Source organism: Phyllopteryx taeniolatus, chromosome 14, assembly GCF_024500385.1.
Source record: "Phyllopteryx taeniolatus isolate TA_2022b chromosome 14, UOR_Ptae_1.2, whole genome shotgun sequence".
NCBI classification, from domain to species: domain Eukaryota; kingdom Metazoa; phylum Chordata; class Actinopteri; order Syngnathiformes; family Syngnathidae; genus Phyllopteryx; species Phyllopteryx taeniolatus.
Window position 1 is genome coordinate 6,487,634 of NC_084515.1, and position 16,754 is coordinate 6,504,387.

The 16,754-nt window shown below is 41.1% G+C and overlaps 2 protein-coding genes across 4 annotated transcripts in view; one reads left to right on the forward strand and one right to left on the reverse strand.

Annotated features, from left to right (window-relative positions):
- Nucleotides 1-2,374, forward strand: part of LOC133488664 (integrin alpha-6-like) — a 22,045-nt gene extending 19,671 nt beyond the window's left edge. For 2 of the 3 annotated variants that reach the window (XM_061796811.1, XM_061796814.1), the window contains 2 exons: nucleotides 338-463; nucleotides 1,538-2,374. In XM_061796811.1, the coding sequence (XP_061652795.1) occupies nucleotides 338-463; nucleotides 1,538-1,693 (282 nt within the window). In that variant the 3' untranslated portion in view covers nucleotides 1,694-2,374. Of the gene's footprint in view, nucleotides 1-337; nucleotides 464-558; nucleotides 654-1,537 lie in introns of all 3 variants that reach the window. The other variant, XM_061796813.1, reaches the window with a different exon arrangement.
- Nucleotides 2,223-15,016, reverse strand: LOC133488663 (neurabin-1-like). Its single transcript, XM_061796810.1, is given in 21 exon segments — nucleotides 2,223-2,670; nucleotides 3,768-3,956; nucleotides 4,095-4,193; nucleotides 5,512-5,725; nucleotides 7,124-7,189; nucleotides 7,283-7,509; nucleotides 7,604-7,740; nucleotides 8,740-8,800; nucleotides 8,869-8,974; nucleotides 9,071-9,199; nucleotides 9,689-9,789; nucleotides 10,188-10,241; nucleotides 10,400-10,540; nucleotides 10,639-10,729; nucleotides 10,865-10,969; nucleotides 11,393-11,513; nucleotides 11,579-11,711; nucleotides 12,689-14,027; nucleotides 14,029-14,450; nucleotides 14,562-14,659; nucleotides 14,940-15,016. Coding segments are annotated over 19 exon segments (3,732 nt in total). The 5' UTR covers nucleotides 14,226-14,450; nucleotides 14,562-14,659; nucleotides 14,940-15,016; the 3' UTR covers nucleotides 2,223-2,448.
- Nucleotides 15,017-16,754: the final 1,738 nt, after the last annotated feature.

Here is a 16,754-nt window from a genome sequence, read left to right on the forward strand (position 1 = left end):
TCGATTATTCTACCGATTATCCCATCGATTAATCGGATAATCGCATAAAAACTGATTTTGCATTGGTGAACGATATGTTACTTTGAGTGTGTGTGGCTTTAAAATGTCGGACCTGGCCTGGTGAGTGACGTGGGCGTCAGCAAATGACTGTGTATCGTGGGCTGTTGTGAGGTTAACCGTTAGCCAGTGTGCGTACTGTTGAGTGCCACTACTGTCACTGCGATGCTTTGAGGCAGAGATTTTGCTTTGCAATTGAAGTTTTTTGATTCATCATTTAAGCCATACATTAACTTCATATCAATCAATCATGTGTCATTTCCTTTTTTTATTCTTCCAGATGAGACTGACTGCGTTCCCTGAGAGGAGTGAGGCCCGATATGGAGGAGTTCCATGGTGGATCATTTTCTTGTCTATTCTTCTGGCACTGCTCTTACTGGCTCTGTTGGTTTTCCTTCTCTGGAAGGTAGGAACACACACACACACACACTCACATCCATCCATGTATAGTCTCCCATAAAGGTGATTATGCAGATTATCTAACAATTTGCCTCTCCTCAGTGTGGAGTCTTTGGGAAAAAGAACAAACAGGACCCATCAGAAAAACAGAAGCTGACAACAAATGCGTAAAAAAAAAAAAAAAAAAAAAAAAAAAAGTGAGGATAATTTTACCCGGCCTGCCATTAATGAGTGAAAATGTGGTGCCGATTTCTCTGTCGCTTTCTGGTACTTGGATTTGGGCTTTCCGCACTCAATTACATGAATGCTATTGTTGCAAAAGCTGACTTATTTTTTTTGGTCTCATGTGACTGTGACTAAAATTAATATAAAGTGGTACCTTGACTTACTAGTGCCCCAAATTGAGTTTTTTGAGTTACGAGCCGCCTCTCTGAATAATTATTTTTTTTGGGAGTTGTGAACAAAAATCTGACTTATGAGTGAGCTTTACAGACACCGCCATAAAATGGAGTGAAGATGAAGTGGATGATATTCGTTGAATTAACGCTTGAAATCTTTGAAAAACATGAGTGTGGTGAACGTGTAGTTAACTTGGTGAAGCAGTACAATTTTAAAAATGTCATCTATAAATGACCAGGGCCATCAGCTAAGATAAAGAATAGAAAACAGTTCAGTTTTTTAAGTTCCATTTTATTAAGCTATTACTGTGTTTTTATATGTACAATAATGTACAGTGCAAATTTTCAGTTGGTGTTTTTTTTTTTGGGGGGGGGGGGCTGAAATGGATTAAGGGCTTTTCCATTCATTCCAAAGGACAAAGTTGATTTGAGATACAAGTGATTTGAGTTACAAGCAGTCCAACTTGTAAGTCAAGGGACCGCTGTACATGCATGGAGAGGTGCCACTTAACAAGCAATGACTTCTATTTGACGTTTAATGTGCTGTTGATCTTGAGTCTCAGGCCTTCCGCATCTCTCTGGTTTGCTCTTTCCTTTTGGTCACTGTTGCACTTACAGCCACTTAACACATTCATCCTTTTCTTCTTCTTCTTCACACTGACATCTCATATTTCCTCCCGCAGTGTGGCTTCTTCAAGCGGGCCAAACACGAAGACAAGGTTCCCAGTTACAACGCAGTTCGGATTAAACGCGAGGACAGAGACGTAAACGCGGATTGGCAAAACCTGGAAAAGAAATCCTGGGTGACAACCTGGCACGACAACGAACATTATTCTTAACCCTGAACAACATTCTGGGTGACTGTAAATACCAAGACAAGATATCATTTGTACATTTGTTTTTAAACAGGTCACAGTGCAAAATACTTTGATCAAAGTTTCTGCTTCAGGGGCTGATTTTTACTTTTCAATGCAAGTACAAACACTTCCAGTGTCATACACTAGATGATCATGTTAAATCTTAGGAGCTTATTTTGTACATTTTGTGTTTCCAGTGTGGGGTGGGATGGAGTGGGAAAAGAGGGTGTCAGGGAATTCATTTTATAATTTTTTTGCATTTTTGTATTTATTCACTCAAGGGGTACTTTCTGTTACGCACTATACAGACCAAAGAGTCATGTAATGCTAACATGTGACCTTTTAATCTATTTTTCCCAACAATACAGCTGCCTTAATTAGTACATTGTGGAATGACTGCAATGTATAACAGCAAAGTGGAATTTTGCAAAAAGATTCAATTCAAACAATACATTTTAAAGTTGCCATATTCATGTGTGTAATGTAATTTCAAATTGAAAGACAGGTTAAATGTGGATTGAAAGCATTATTTATTAAAACATGACATGTAAAATCATACATAATTTAAAGATCAAGTATAAAAACATAATTACACAAGTGCTGAAAATGTGACACATTTGTTGTCCCATCATAATATAAATAAAATTCTGAGGGAAATGGTAACCAAGGTCATCCTTTTGTGAGTGTGCTGATGCAAACATGCTGGTGGAAATTTAAAGTTCTACCGACAAGTTCTTCTAGAGGAGTGACTCAGTTCTGGCAATTCTTCCACTATGTCGTGACTCCACTGCAGATGTGTTCTCTATCACCACACCATTACTCTCAAAATTCTTCTCTTTTCGCTTGGATGACTCCTTGTGCCTTTTCTCCCTTCCCCGCTCTTCTTTTTCCTCTCGTTTCTTCATCTCCTTCAGCTTCTTCTTTAGAGATGCACGGTCACTTTGACACACGCCCATGACCTGATGACAAAAAGGAAGAAAGATTTGAGGATGGCGTCACGTGATGAGAAGTTACACGGCACTGTTGAGGAGCAAGTTGCTTTATGAAGGGGTTTCCACCAGAGGGCATCCAATGGCCAACTGAAAACTTATATCGTAGTTGTGATTCCAAATCTTGGAATTATGACTTAGTATCTCATGATTATTATTTTTTTTTACTTTTCCTATTTAATTTTATTTTTTTTAACAGGCAGAAACATGGATGATCGTAATAATATGAACCATCCAAATTTTTTTTTTACTTTTATTTATTTTTACTGGCAAACACTGGCTTCCATGCATACATTTATCAAACCAAAATTTTCATTGATTGTTTCATCTTCATCTAGTTTAATAATTAACTTCTTTTTATGCTTATTTTTGACACGTTTACTATAAGGGACCTTCTGATTCACAAATGGATTATTATACACAATAATTACCAGTGAAAATAAATTTTCTAAGAAAATGTGTGCCTGTTTTGACAAGAATTAAAGAGAGTATAGCATTTTATATAAATAAAACAAAAATAAATAGAGATAGAGATCAGTTTTGGGTCCCAACCATAACTTTAAAAGAAGCTCGCTTTACAATCAAAATGTAATTGAATGGGTGTGGCATTTGGAAACCACCAATTTGTTAAGTTTTCAAATTTCATCCATGCACCCATTCATTTTCTGAACCGCTTATCCTCACGAGGGGCGCGGGTGTGCTGGCGCCTATTTCAGCTGACTTCGGGCGAGAGGCGGGATACACCCTGAACTGGTCGGCAGCCAATCGCAGTGCACATATAGATAAGCAACCATTCGCACTCAGATTCACACCTACGGGCAATTTAAAGTCTTCAATCAACCTGCCATGCATGGGTTTGGGATATTGGAGGAAACCGGAGTAAACGGAGAAAACCCACTCAGGCATGTGGGGAGGGTTAGGGTTAGGCAAACTCCACACAGGCAATGCCGGTTACAGATTTCAGTGTACAGTACTTAACAAATAAATAAATACATTAAAAAATAAAATAAATAAATAAATAAATATATATATATATATATATAATTTTTTTTCCCCAAACGTCTGACCTTGAGTTTGTCGGTGTCCATGTTGAGCAGCTGTGCCCCGTCTACACCTCTGGCTGAAAAGTCGCACATGTATTGCTCCATGTTCATGGCCAGCAACCACAGACACACCTGATGGCTGCTCCACTCCAACACAGGTTGACTTTGCCATTGGTTGTTGTTATTGGCCGGCATAGGGTTGTCGTCCAAGGTCTAATAGTGAAGACCGAAAAAAGGAAACTGTAGTTAAAGATGCCGGTTGTCTTTGGAGAAAAATAACTGCATCAAGCAGGCGCTACGTAAGAAAAGGCAGGAAGTAGGGAAGGCAAAGGGAGGGAGGGAAAGGCTTACCTCCGTGGATGAAAAGGTCAAAGTGTGTGAGTGTCCAGAGAGAGAGTGATTAGAGCCGTGACCCCCCATGCTGAAGCTATCCATTCGAGAGCCAACACTCTGGAACCAACACAAACTTTTAAAGACTTTCCAGCTGAATGTGCCTCACGCACATACGATCCTGGACTATAACCAAGGGTGTGCATAACCTTTTTTTTTTTTACTCTGGCTCTCAGACGAGAACTTGGGGTTAGTGACGTGACCCCTCCCCCCCTCCCCCCCAAAAAAGAAAGAGGCTTCAAGTCTCAGTCAAACTAGACATATAACAAAGAGAATTACATGGAGCGTATTTAAAACAACCACATAACATTGCTTTAAAGTCTGCTAGCTTAATGGAGCACTGGAGCCTATCCCAGCTGACTTGGCGCACTTCACCCTGAACTGGTCGCCAGTCAGTCGCAGGGCACATATAGACACAGATAACCATTCGCACTCACATTCACCCCGTCACTGAGTGGGAACTGAACCCACGCTGGCCACACCAAAGAACTATATTGATCCTCTCTCAAAAATGACTAATATTACTACATCTTACTGAGTTACTTATAGTATTCGTGAAACTTTTCTTCATGTCTGTGTGACTGTATTATACACTATAACGTTCTACAATGAATTAATCCTGAGCCACAAACTGTTTAATTCTTTGTTCAATTTAATTACAGTATGTTATTACTACATGGTTTATGAAATACAATATTATAGTGCGATATTCCTTTTTAACAAATATTACAAAAATATTCTTTTTTTTTTTTAGGGAGGCTGAAATGGATTATTATTTCATTTTAAAAGGGTAAGATGATTTGAGATGTGTTTTGAGTTAAGAGTGTGGTCATGGAACATACACAACTTGTATCTCAAGGCACCACTAGCAAACGACTGTGCTTTAAATAAAGAATTAAAAATACTGCTATTTTTATGGAATAACTAGATTTTTTTATTGAATGCATATGTGAAATTGTTATGTTTGCCCACCCTGGGTCTAACCCCTTTTAGTTCTGCCAACTCCTCCTTTGATCTGGCTCCTATTTACGCCTTACGTACACCTATTTACAGATGTGCTCATGAGTTTAAACATCCTGACAGAATTTGTGAAATGTTGGAAAGTTTTTAGAAATATGACTTAGCCATCTCATTATTTTCTTTATAACAGTTTTGTTTAACAATTGTGCTATTCTGAAATGCTTTATAGTTTAAGTTGAATCCCATTAAAAATAAAACAAGTGGTTGCCTACACATCTTCCTAATTCTGCCAAATAATGTAAACTAATGAGCAAAACTGTAGGAGGCTGTTAAGGAGGATTACAAAAGGATTCAGTATTTTGCCCACTCTGTCTCTCTGCAAGCACAAGCAAGCTGGCATGTTGGCGGTGTTTCATACCTGATCTCTTCTCCCAGAGGTGGTCATGTAAGGCAAACTGCTGCTGGATACAGACCGCAGCTTCTCCCTGTTCCCTTTTGCCCTCTCCCCCACCACCTCTTTCTCCCTCCCTCGCTCTCCAAACCAGGTGAAGGGCAAGCACGAGGGCATGGAGGTCACAGAGCCTGATGGAGAAACTTCAGCCGGCTCGTCCACCAGGTCACCGCAAGACGCCCTGGACAGAATGAAAGAGTTGGTATGGCAGCATACAGCAGCGGTTTCTCAAACCTTTCATAGCAAATACCACCTCAAAAAATGCTTAGCTTTCAGAGTACCACAATCATGACCGACATTAAAATACAGTAACGTAGTGAGCCTGAATGTTCAAAAACAAGGCAGAGGTTTTATTTCTAAAAATATTTATTGTACCCTAATTTATCGGGTATAATACGTTCTCGTGTATAATCTGCATGCTCAAAGTCGACACCAAATATCAGGTAAAGTCTTCTACCCATGTACTTTGCGCACCATGACTTTCTAACAATTCCTAAAGGTTGATGATTATCCACATATGAAAATATTTTCATTTACATAATTTAATATTTATGCAAGAAACGATTCATATCTTAATTTTATATTAACAACATTGAGATTTACATACTCTTATGTAATGTGTTCAATATTATGGCAGTTTATAACAAATCTTTCCACTCTGGTAGAAAGATTTGTTTCTGCGGCTTTAATGAAATAATGCTCCAGTTCAAAGTATCACTTACACTAGCCACATACCTGCTCAGGGTAATGACAACGAGGCATGCCAGCGGTCGCGATGAAAGACCGACTCGTGGTCCAAAATGTAAATATTAATTAACACACACAACAACAAGATGAAGAGGGAGGGGGGGGGGGGGTAAACACACAAGGTCTATTAACACTATAGGGGATAATTAATAGTAACTAACATAACACAGCATTTTTAACAACTATTTACAATGACGCTCAGCATGATGGAAATTCCTCTGACGGTTTACGCACTGGAAAACATGGCGTCTTGCTAGCAGAGCTTGTCTGCGGCGGAGACATTTTCAACTACTTGTAACTTGTTTTTATCGATGTAAACATCACAATTTATCAAGATGGAGGTCAGTCTATTTAGCACAGTAGTTGCAATTGTTTTTAAATGTTTGTTAATGCAACAACCTGATTGTATTTTCAATTTTGTGATTGTTTTGTGTACCACTAGTGGTACTTGTGCCACAATTTGAGAATCACTGCACTAGAGCAGTGATTCCTAAACACGGTGGAGAATCCAACTGCACTCAATTGGTCTGAAAAATATTCATTTAAGATCTCAGCGATTCTTTCATTCCTGGAAGTGTATCAGCTTTGTTTTCAACTAAATAGATACAGATTTCACACTGAGTAAGTGCATTTGTCATGAAATTGAGACATGACCATCATTATTTCAGCATATATACTTTTTGTGAATTTTTTTGGGTGGTGTCCTGTGAGATTTTCCTCATGCATGGTACTGTATGTGCCTGGGCTCAAAAAAGGTTGGGAAACCCAGCATTAGAAGAAGAATGTGTAACATCTCTGGGTGGCAAATCTGCATTGGATGACTCAATCCCACCTGCTGTTCATGGACCTTCTCTGCAGTTTTTCACTCTTCCTCTTGCTTAGAGACTTACGAAGGCCACTGCGTGACAACAACATTAAATCACAGGATCACATTCAGAGACACTGAAATATGTCTGTGCTGATAATGAAGTCAAGAAGTGGTTCAATGCACCTGAAGTCAGGCATTTTTCTTTTGGATTTCCTGGATGTGGAGGATTTGATTGGCGGGGTGATGATGGTGGTGCTGTCAGCGATGTAGAGTGGGGGTGTGAAGACAGATGCTGTGGCAGGGCTTTCGACTGAGAAAGAGGAAGAATTGGAAAGTTCAACTTCGCCGCTCCTCTGTACAACCCCTTCGGACTGTGATTGGCTCTCCTGTGGCTTTTGACCTTCTTCCTGCTTAAGCGACAGAGTGAAGGATTGTTTGGATGACCACAACATAACATTTAACTACTGCCTGCCAACCAACGTGTCTTGTTGTTAAAACTCACACCTCTTTTCTAAGGCTCTCCCTGAGTTTGTCTCGTGAAGGTGGATGACGTTTGAAATTCTGGGCCAGCTGACTTCGAGCTGTGTGCGCACTGCAGTCCAGTCGTTCTGTGTCAGGAACGGTAATGTACCATTCTGGATCTGACGGCGAGACAGAGTGAAGCAAACACACAGACATCACAAGGACGTAATGCGTAATACGTTTACTATTGCACATGCATGCAGTATGAGGTTATCAAGGCCTGGTACACACAAAGACAATCATGCTGTTTTTGTCCTGATTTTGCCCCTTCCTGACAAACGCCAAACTATCTTACATCTTAAGATTATTATCCAATAAGAATATCCTGTGGTCTGAGGTGTGTTAAAAGTGAATTTGCCCTGATTTTAGGTTCTGAAACGGCTCGGGTACAACAAGCCTAAATATTAAACGTGTTCAATGTTTACCACCAAAACTCTTCAAGTGTGTGGGGAAAGACGACTGCTCCTGAGGCATGATTCCGTGAATTGTGACGTGGAAGGGAATTTAGCCAATAAAAGAAGCGTCCAAACTGAGGACAACAAAGCTGCCATGAATAAAAACAAACATGTCCTTCCCGATGTTGTATTTTTTATAAGTGGGATCACCAGAAGACAAGAAGTATTTTCCAAAGAAAGTCTTTAAAGACGACGTCTCCATTCTACAATACTCCTGCCTTGGGCCCCTTCGGCAACTCTTGGGAAACAACAGCACAACATATCCATTGGTGTTGCTTCTTTTTCTTTTTGCAGATCATTTGATCAGGCGAGATTTGTGTCTTGGCCGACTGGATTCTAGATCAGTGGTGGAACAGAATCTTTGTTTGTGGTGTTCTTGTGTTGAGATTATCAGAAACCACCACACACAATATGACCCAAACCTGATTTTTTTTTTTTTTAAATCTTCACGTGCGGGCTTTGAAACAGATAATGTTTTAAGATTGGAAAAATCCTTTCATCTGTACCAGGTCTTAGACCCAAGAGAGAGTTGTATACATCAACCATTATATACAGTTTTGAGATAAGAGTATTTGATACAGCTCTTGTATTGGCTGTCACTATATTGTGCAAGTGGGCGGTCCATGTAAATGTATAACAGACATCCTAAAAGATGTTGACTACCTGGCACTGGTGGGTCCACAGAGACAGACTTCCCTGTTGTTGCTGGTTCTTCTCTCTCCAGCTGTGAGTAAGCAGATACGATAACAATGTTTAATATTCGTCCAACGTGCATACAGAAGCTGTCCTGACCTGAAGTTGAAGCCTTTCAATGGTCTCCCTGTGCTTTTTGTCTCTCTCTTCCATTTCTTGACACAATTCTGCTTCCCTGCTGTCTGCCACCTCCTCTCTGAAAAAACTGTTTGTTTAAAAGTTCAGTCCCGAAGGTTAAGAGACAGCTTATTAATGCGCAATCCAGAGCTAAGTGGCTAATTGAGAGGAATTAAACAATTACCTGCTCTGGTACTCTCTGACCAGTCTCTTGGCCTTGCCATACTTGATTTCCAGGCTGTCTGATTGGCTCTGGGCATCAGCCAGTCGTTGGCTCACCACCCTGCACAGTGTCTGGGCCTCTTGCCAATACCTGATAAACACAGAGAGACCGCCGAAGCAACAATATGTATAACTTCAGAATCTGCACACTACAATGGCTTGTAATGCAGAAAACAACAGACCCATCTTTTCCATGCCGACCCCAGATCAACTACAGTCCAGTAAAGTGAGACAATGAGAGGAAAAGTCATCCCAGCCCAACTAACGGTATCCAACTTTTAATATTTGCGTTATGTATTATTGTGAATGGGTGTTTGTCTATGTGCGCACTGTGTTGGCTAGCGAGCAGGCCAGAGTGGACACCACCTCCCACAGCTGGGATAGGCTCCAGATCACACGCGACCCAAATAACGATAAGCGGTACAGAAAATGGATGGACGGAGAGATGTTTACTTCTGTTTTGTCACTGCATCAACAACTGTCATCAATTGGCAATTGTCAATAGGGTAATAATTGGGCTAACTCCGGTGTAAATCCAGCCTAAATGCAAAGTAAAACATAGGAGAAAATAGTATCACACTTCTCCAGCTTGTCAGCTTTCTCTTCTCCATCCTCCACTTTTTGTTCCAGCTGTGCCTTCTGGCTCTCCCAGCTTGCCCGCTCCTCCTCATATGCCTTCAACTGCATGGAGAACAACATTGGTTTAGTATTGCGTGCAGCATATGGTGTGTCCTATACACAAAGGGATATGCTTATCTTCTCATCAGTCAAATGCCCAAAGACAGCTATTTTTAGCAAACTGGCTGAATTTCATACTTCAAGACTTTGAAAACAACAAATAAAAGACTCATTGAAGTCAAACAGTTGGATAGAGGAAAGAGACTGAAAGCCAGTCGCGTTCCCATTTTTGTCGCAGCAAGGAGCAGACATGGAGAGGTGGCCTGTGTCCTAATAATTGCATGTTGCTCCATCACATTGCCAGTTAAAATGGGTCAGACTGTTCCAAATGTGGATGTGAAAGGTAGTGTGTTAACATGAGTATTGCGTTCATGTGAGTGAGAGCAGACCGAGTGGCCTACCTTCTCTCTAGCACTTTGAAGCTGGGCTGTTCTTCTTTGCAGTTTGGATTGAAGCTATCAAGATGACGACAAGAACAAAAACATTTGCAATTAACACCTACATTTACAAAAATTACCAAGAGGAGGAAAATATCAGGAGACATCTCCCCTTTACAGTTACAAGGCTCTCAGGTTCTCTCATCCAACTTTGTTTTACACTGCCTAGAAAGTACCTTCTCGTATTTGAGGCACAGTTGGTCGTTATCCAGACAAGAAAGTACAGACATTTCGTCCTCTTCATCTTCATCCTCGGGTACTGACATAGCCTCTGACATGCTAACATCAGTTTCGAATTCCCCACTTGTCCTTGCACTCTGTTTAGTACCAGATAAGAAATGAAAATTAAATTACTACCCTCCCCCCCCCTCATCGCATTTTCTTCTGGATTCACAGAATATTTTACACAATGAACCTTTTGGGACGCTTTCTCCATTTCCAGGCTTTCGTTGACTAAGCGCGCCACCTCACTCTCCACCCCCTCCTTGTCTCGGCCAATCAGAAACCTTGAGGCGGAGGAGAGGAAAATCAAAGCAGTGACCACCGCATCACACATGACATACTGGCATCGATTAATTGTACATAAATACTGCTTGAATAGATCGATCACACCGCAAAATGCTGCAATGTGAGCGACTTACTTGACCAGGCCTGATGTATTCTTGAGCACTGTTGCTGCAAACAGCTGAGAGACTCCAACCAAACTCAAGCCATCCACCTCCACTATCTGGTCATTCACCCGAATCCTAGAGTAAAACCAAAAAAGACTTGTTTTTATCATCGTCTGCATTTAAATTTGCAGACTATTTAAAAAAAAAAAAAAAAAAAAAAAGGTTCCAGCTACAAATCAGCAGTTTCAAGAGCCACTTAATTATACATAGTGCATAATAGTTCATATGAAGTACTGTATAAACTATTATGAAAGTGGAACAACACATTTAGTATTTCCTAATACCCTAACCACTCTACCTTCTTGTTATATTGTATTTTTTCAAATAAATTTTCCGCAGATGCACTACTGCATCTGATGTAACAGTTATCATACCACAGATGCACCGTTTGAAGTCTCTTACAAATAACATGCAGAACATTACATTTCAACCATGTAAATATAACCAACGTTCTATATAATTCTTTTTAAGGAAAAAGCCAGACTTGTTCGAACGTACCTTCCATCCTGATGTGTTGCTCCACCTTCAGTGACTGTCTTGACAAAGATTCCTAGTTTCTCCAGGCCCTGGTCCGCTCCGACCCCCATTCCGATGATACTGATGCCCAGCCCATCATCTCCTGTAACACCAAGAGTGTAAAGGGTTTGTAATGCAGAAGTTTACAACTGGCAAAAAAAGACTAACCCTTTTCAATCTCCACTTCAAAAACATCCATCCTGTCCACTCTCTTCTCCAGTTCATACTCGGCCGAGGCAGAAACTGGGTCAATATCTTCATTGCATCTGTCGTACTCTGAGTTACAGTAGGTGCTATACACCTGGAGGACAACGATAAGCAGACAACATCGACAGTGATGATGGAACAGCACAGTTTATTGAAACTAGTTTAATATTCTGCTACTGTATTCTGTCGAGCTGTAAAGAGAAAGGTCTGCAACCTGTTACACTACAAGACAATTGGTCATGTTGGGAAACGTTTAGAGTGGGTGAACAGAAAAAAAATGCACAGTTGCAGGGCTAAGAGAAACAAAACAAACAAACAAACAAACATCTCCAGTTGATTCAAAATGCCGCCGCTCGCTTCTTAACTGGAGCACGTCGGAGGGACCAAATACTGTTAACTCCTATTCTGGCCTCCCTCCACTGGGTGCCTTTAAGAGTTCATGTTAAGATCCTGCTATTTGTTATTAAATCTCAAAATGGTCTCGCCCCGCCTTACCTGTCTGAGCTGCTCCATCCGAAGTCTAAGCGGAGGCTCAGAGGGGATAGTGCTTTTTCTGTCACTGGTCCCAAACTATGGCATGACCAACCGGTGCACATTAGTCAAGCCCCTTTGCTGTCAATTTTTAAAAACTGCCTTAAAACAAAATTTTACTCCTTGGTGTTCATCACAGTATGAAACTTGAGCCCTTCACTTTGCCCCTTAAAAAAAAAAAATAAATAAAATAAAAAAGTTTTAACTTTGTCACTGTTTTATTGTTTATAAATTACGTTGAACTGGCTTACATTTGATGTATATTCATCTCTTGTTTATGTTTAGCACTTTGTTTAGGCGGTTGTTTTAAAAACTGCTGTATAAATTAAATCAAAAATCAAATGTCAAATCTCGAGCCAATTTAATAGTGTACAAACCAAAAGAGTTAGTGGCTTATTTTAATACAATCCTGGCAGAGCATGTGGGATCTTGTCTTTTCTCCACCCTGGCACACTGCAAACATGGCCCTGGGCTCACATTTTTCTGTCAACACAAGCTCACATCGACACTGCAAATGTCTATTTGAAAAGATTTGCTCACCTTGATTGGTGCCGAGGAGAAGCGGACCTTTCTCTTTAGGTCTTCTGCAGCATCATCATCCTCCTCGTCAGACAGTTTAGGAATGCCGGGAATTTCTTCATATTCCAATGAAAGCCGGTTTCCCGTGTGCAGAGAGTTTTCCAGAACTTGTCCTTGAGATATTGTATGCTCCACACAGGACTCCTCCTTTAAACATTTGTTCACAATCCCGCAATGAAGCGCCTCTTTGCTTCTGTTTATGTCAACTATTCCCTCGCTCCTTTCTTCTCTCCTCTCCTCTTCCTGTGGCTCTGTATTGGCACATTCCTGCATCTCAGGTGTCACACAAGCTTCTTTTTCCACTGCAATTTGTCTGCAAGTCTTGTTAAAATCCTCTTTTTCTGAATTTTCTGGCAAAACTTCACCCATGTCGTAGTGCTTCTCTCTCGGCTCGTCAGTACGTTGGCTCGGCTCCTCCCAGAATTGTTCATTCACCTGCTCATACTTGTCTGTTATGGATCTACAGTCTCTTGCGTTTAGTTCCACCAAGTAAGGATGTAGCGTTTCCACACTGGGATCTTCAAAAACATCATCCACCAGGTCTTCAACATGTACAGTGTCGCCCATAAAATCCTCTGCCTTACATACAACCCATTCTTTATCCTTCCCCTCGCTTTCATCACTCTCTGATGATTTCACATGGACGAGCTGTGCCCTGAGTGGCTCCTCAGCGGTCAACCTAGAGTCAAGAGCGGCTCTTTCGGGCTCCTTTTCTTCCTCCCATTCGCCTGCTGGGGAGTGCCTATGCTCCTCTGCGCTAGAGGGAGATTTAGTTGATTCCCCACTGAGGACATCTGACATAAGAGAATTAAGGTTTGTTGTTAAAGAGGTCTTTGGAAAGGACATATTTATGAGCGGTTCTTTTGTGCATTTGTAGTCATCGAAGCAGTCCTTTTCGTCTTTGCTCAGAGGACATTTTGACACCTGCCCTCGACTGGCAGCCCCTGTCACTTTAGTCTCAAACAACTTCCTGGTCACAGAGAACTTTTGCGCTAAAGCAGCCCTGTCTATATCCTTTATCTCCTCTGATCTGTCTGGTTTATCTTGTAAGAAGGTTTCAGGCGTTGAAATGCTGGCGACGGTGCTTTGAACGGAGCCCGTGACCAAATGTCTGGCAGCGGAAAACGGTGACATTTGGAGCTGCAGGTTGGGATTGTGAAGAGGAAGGAGGGGCGCTGCACTACCACTACAATGCACTGAGCCACAGTTTTGTCTCAACTGATGGCTGTCCATTTGGAGGAAGATGTTGTCCCTAATTTTAGTCCCTCTGGTGCTGTGGGTTCTCCCTCGGCCAATGCTCGGGAGGGACATGAGGGGATCTGAGAGGCTGTTTGGTAGGCTTGCCTGGTGCAATGAAGAACACCGAGAAGAGGCTCTCATGGAGCCGTGCTTGAGCCCCGGTGCCGCTGTCAAATGAGCATTTAATGGCATGGAAGTCAGACTCATATGAAATCCTGTGAGGAGAGGCACTTCGGCCTTTGTGGTCTGTCCGCATCATGAGAGAATGGAAGCCCACTGGAAAGAGGGAGACAAAAGTACTAGCTGCGGCTGGAGTATAATTAATATAATAATTATTTTCACAGATAATGAAAACAGCAGGATAAGTGTCGGTCAGGTGGATATTGTGGCGTTTTTCTTTTTTTTTTTAAGCGTTCAGGTCGGGAATATGCTGGTGTTCAAGAAGTATCCTAAACGGTGAACTTCTCCACGAGGAGGTCAAATTCTAAAGCAAAACAAACACAAACGAGCAGGTTACTAAAACCACGTCAAATGTACATTATCGTCACTTGTAACTAGGCAAAAAGTGAAAACGAGCAAAGAGAGGTGGACTTACTGAGCAGCAGAAGGTGAGCTGTTGTGACCTTCTTCGTTTGTGTCGTCGAACTCACACAGGTTGGTCGTTTCAATTAGCTTCTTTGCTGCATTCAGTAACTGTAGGAAATTAAACGAATCATATATAACTTTCGCCTAATTTAGTACAAACTACACTGAATAACACTTTATATTTTATGTTTAATTTTTTGCCTTTAATAAAATGTATTTTAACCCAGTATCAAAAATCTTGCCCAGGAGTTTAATACGTTAATAATGTAATTTACGACCGTATTTGAAAGCACCATATACCATTTCCCTGTCATATGAGGGACGCGGTTTTTCAAAATCCAATACTCAGTTTTACAAAACTCTGAAATCAAACCTTTCTTCGTCTTACCGTGAGTGCTTTGGAGTTATGTGCGGGCGTCTCCCTCGCCACGACGAAGACAGACAGATGGCTCATGCTTCTAAATACTGTAAATGGATAATCCCAGCTAATCCGGTGTAAACGACTCCAGTAACTGTGAAACACTGCCGGTGAGGGGCTACCAACGCCAGGGCAGCTATCTGTCTGTCTGTCTGTCTATCTATCTATCTATCTATCTATCTATCTATCTATCTATCTATCTATCTGTCTGTCTGTCTGTCTGTCTGTCTGTCTGTCCGTCCGTCTGTCCGTCCGTCCGTCCGTCCGTCCGTCCATCTATCTATCTATCTGTCTGTCTGTCTGTCTCTAGCTATCTATCTATCTATCTATCTATCTGTCTGTCTGTCTCTATCCATCTATCTGTCTATCTATCTATCTATCTATCTATCTATCTATCTGTCTGATCTATCTATCTATCTGTCTATCTATCTATATATCTGTCTTATCTATCTTTCTATCTATCTATCTATCTATCTATCTATCTATCTATCTACCCACTCACCCACCCATCCAAATGTACAATGTTGTACATTGCCAAAGGCGTCATCTAATAAACACATGTCATAGCATTGCAAGACTGCATGCGACATATAAAAATACAATTGCCTTTACCTGGGTTGCAGCATCGCCGTGGTGGCGGTGCCGCTTCTCTTCATCTGCTGATCCCTTCAGAGGAACGCTTGTGTGAAAACACACTTGTGTGCATGAATGCAGGTTAGTGCATTCAGCTATGTATCAACATGCGTGTGTGGTAAATGAGAGCAGTGATGCAGGACTGTACCTGCTAATGTAGACTGCGTGTGCGTATGTGTGTCTCACCTGTATGTTGGCGCAGTCGGCTACACTCGTGTCTCTGTGAAGCTAACTTGTGTGGCAGATGGACCGAACTGGACTGGACCGATCCAAACAAAGCAGACTGGTTCCACTCAACTGTGACCTGGATCTGAATGGAGACCATTGTCCCAGGTGGCAATGGGACCTAGTTGATATAAATAGTGCCCAATGAAAAAGCCGTCGTCGGAATGAGATGAACCAAAAGAGGGAGGGGAGGGGAAATTCAATTAAATATTGGAATAAATTAGATCAAATTTGGATGGGTGTGAAAGTAAATTGTGAGGGAGGAAGAGGAGAGTTTATTGACAGTGATCAGTGGAGATAGCGGGATACAAACATGGTCATGATGAACGATGACTAAGTGACAAAAAGGAATAATGATAAAACCCTTTAACAGAAATAAGAAGTGACAGATAAAAACGTGAGAAATCTAATTAGTTTGCACTGATTCTCTGGTTTCCATCATTCTCTCCAGTTGTAGGTCACCTTGACTTTCACTGAACTGTGTGTTCTTTCTCCACATGCTGACAATTGGATGCACACAAAAAGTCATGTTTAGTCAACATCACCTTTTAGTGACTTTGCCATCAAATGTTTTGAATTATGTAATCTGGTAAAGTAATTTAGCTGCAGGACAACAGGGTATGGTAGTGGTTAAGCACGTCTGCATCACAGTTGAGAGGTCCTGGTTCGAATATTAGCTCTGGCCCTCTGGGAAAAGAGTTTAAAAACAAAAAGGTTGGACTTATGTGCAATACTTGTTTATTGCAAAAGCAAAACATTCACATTATTAACCACACCATTCCATGCATCTCTTTTTTTAATGAGACAAACCACACATTTTTGGATTTGAAACAGTTCCCAGGTGTCTTTAATAAAAGGTCTCAGGTCAAAATAAATGAAGGATACAAAATTACAAATTCTGTCGCAGGCAAATAAGTCACTCCTCAC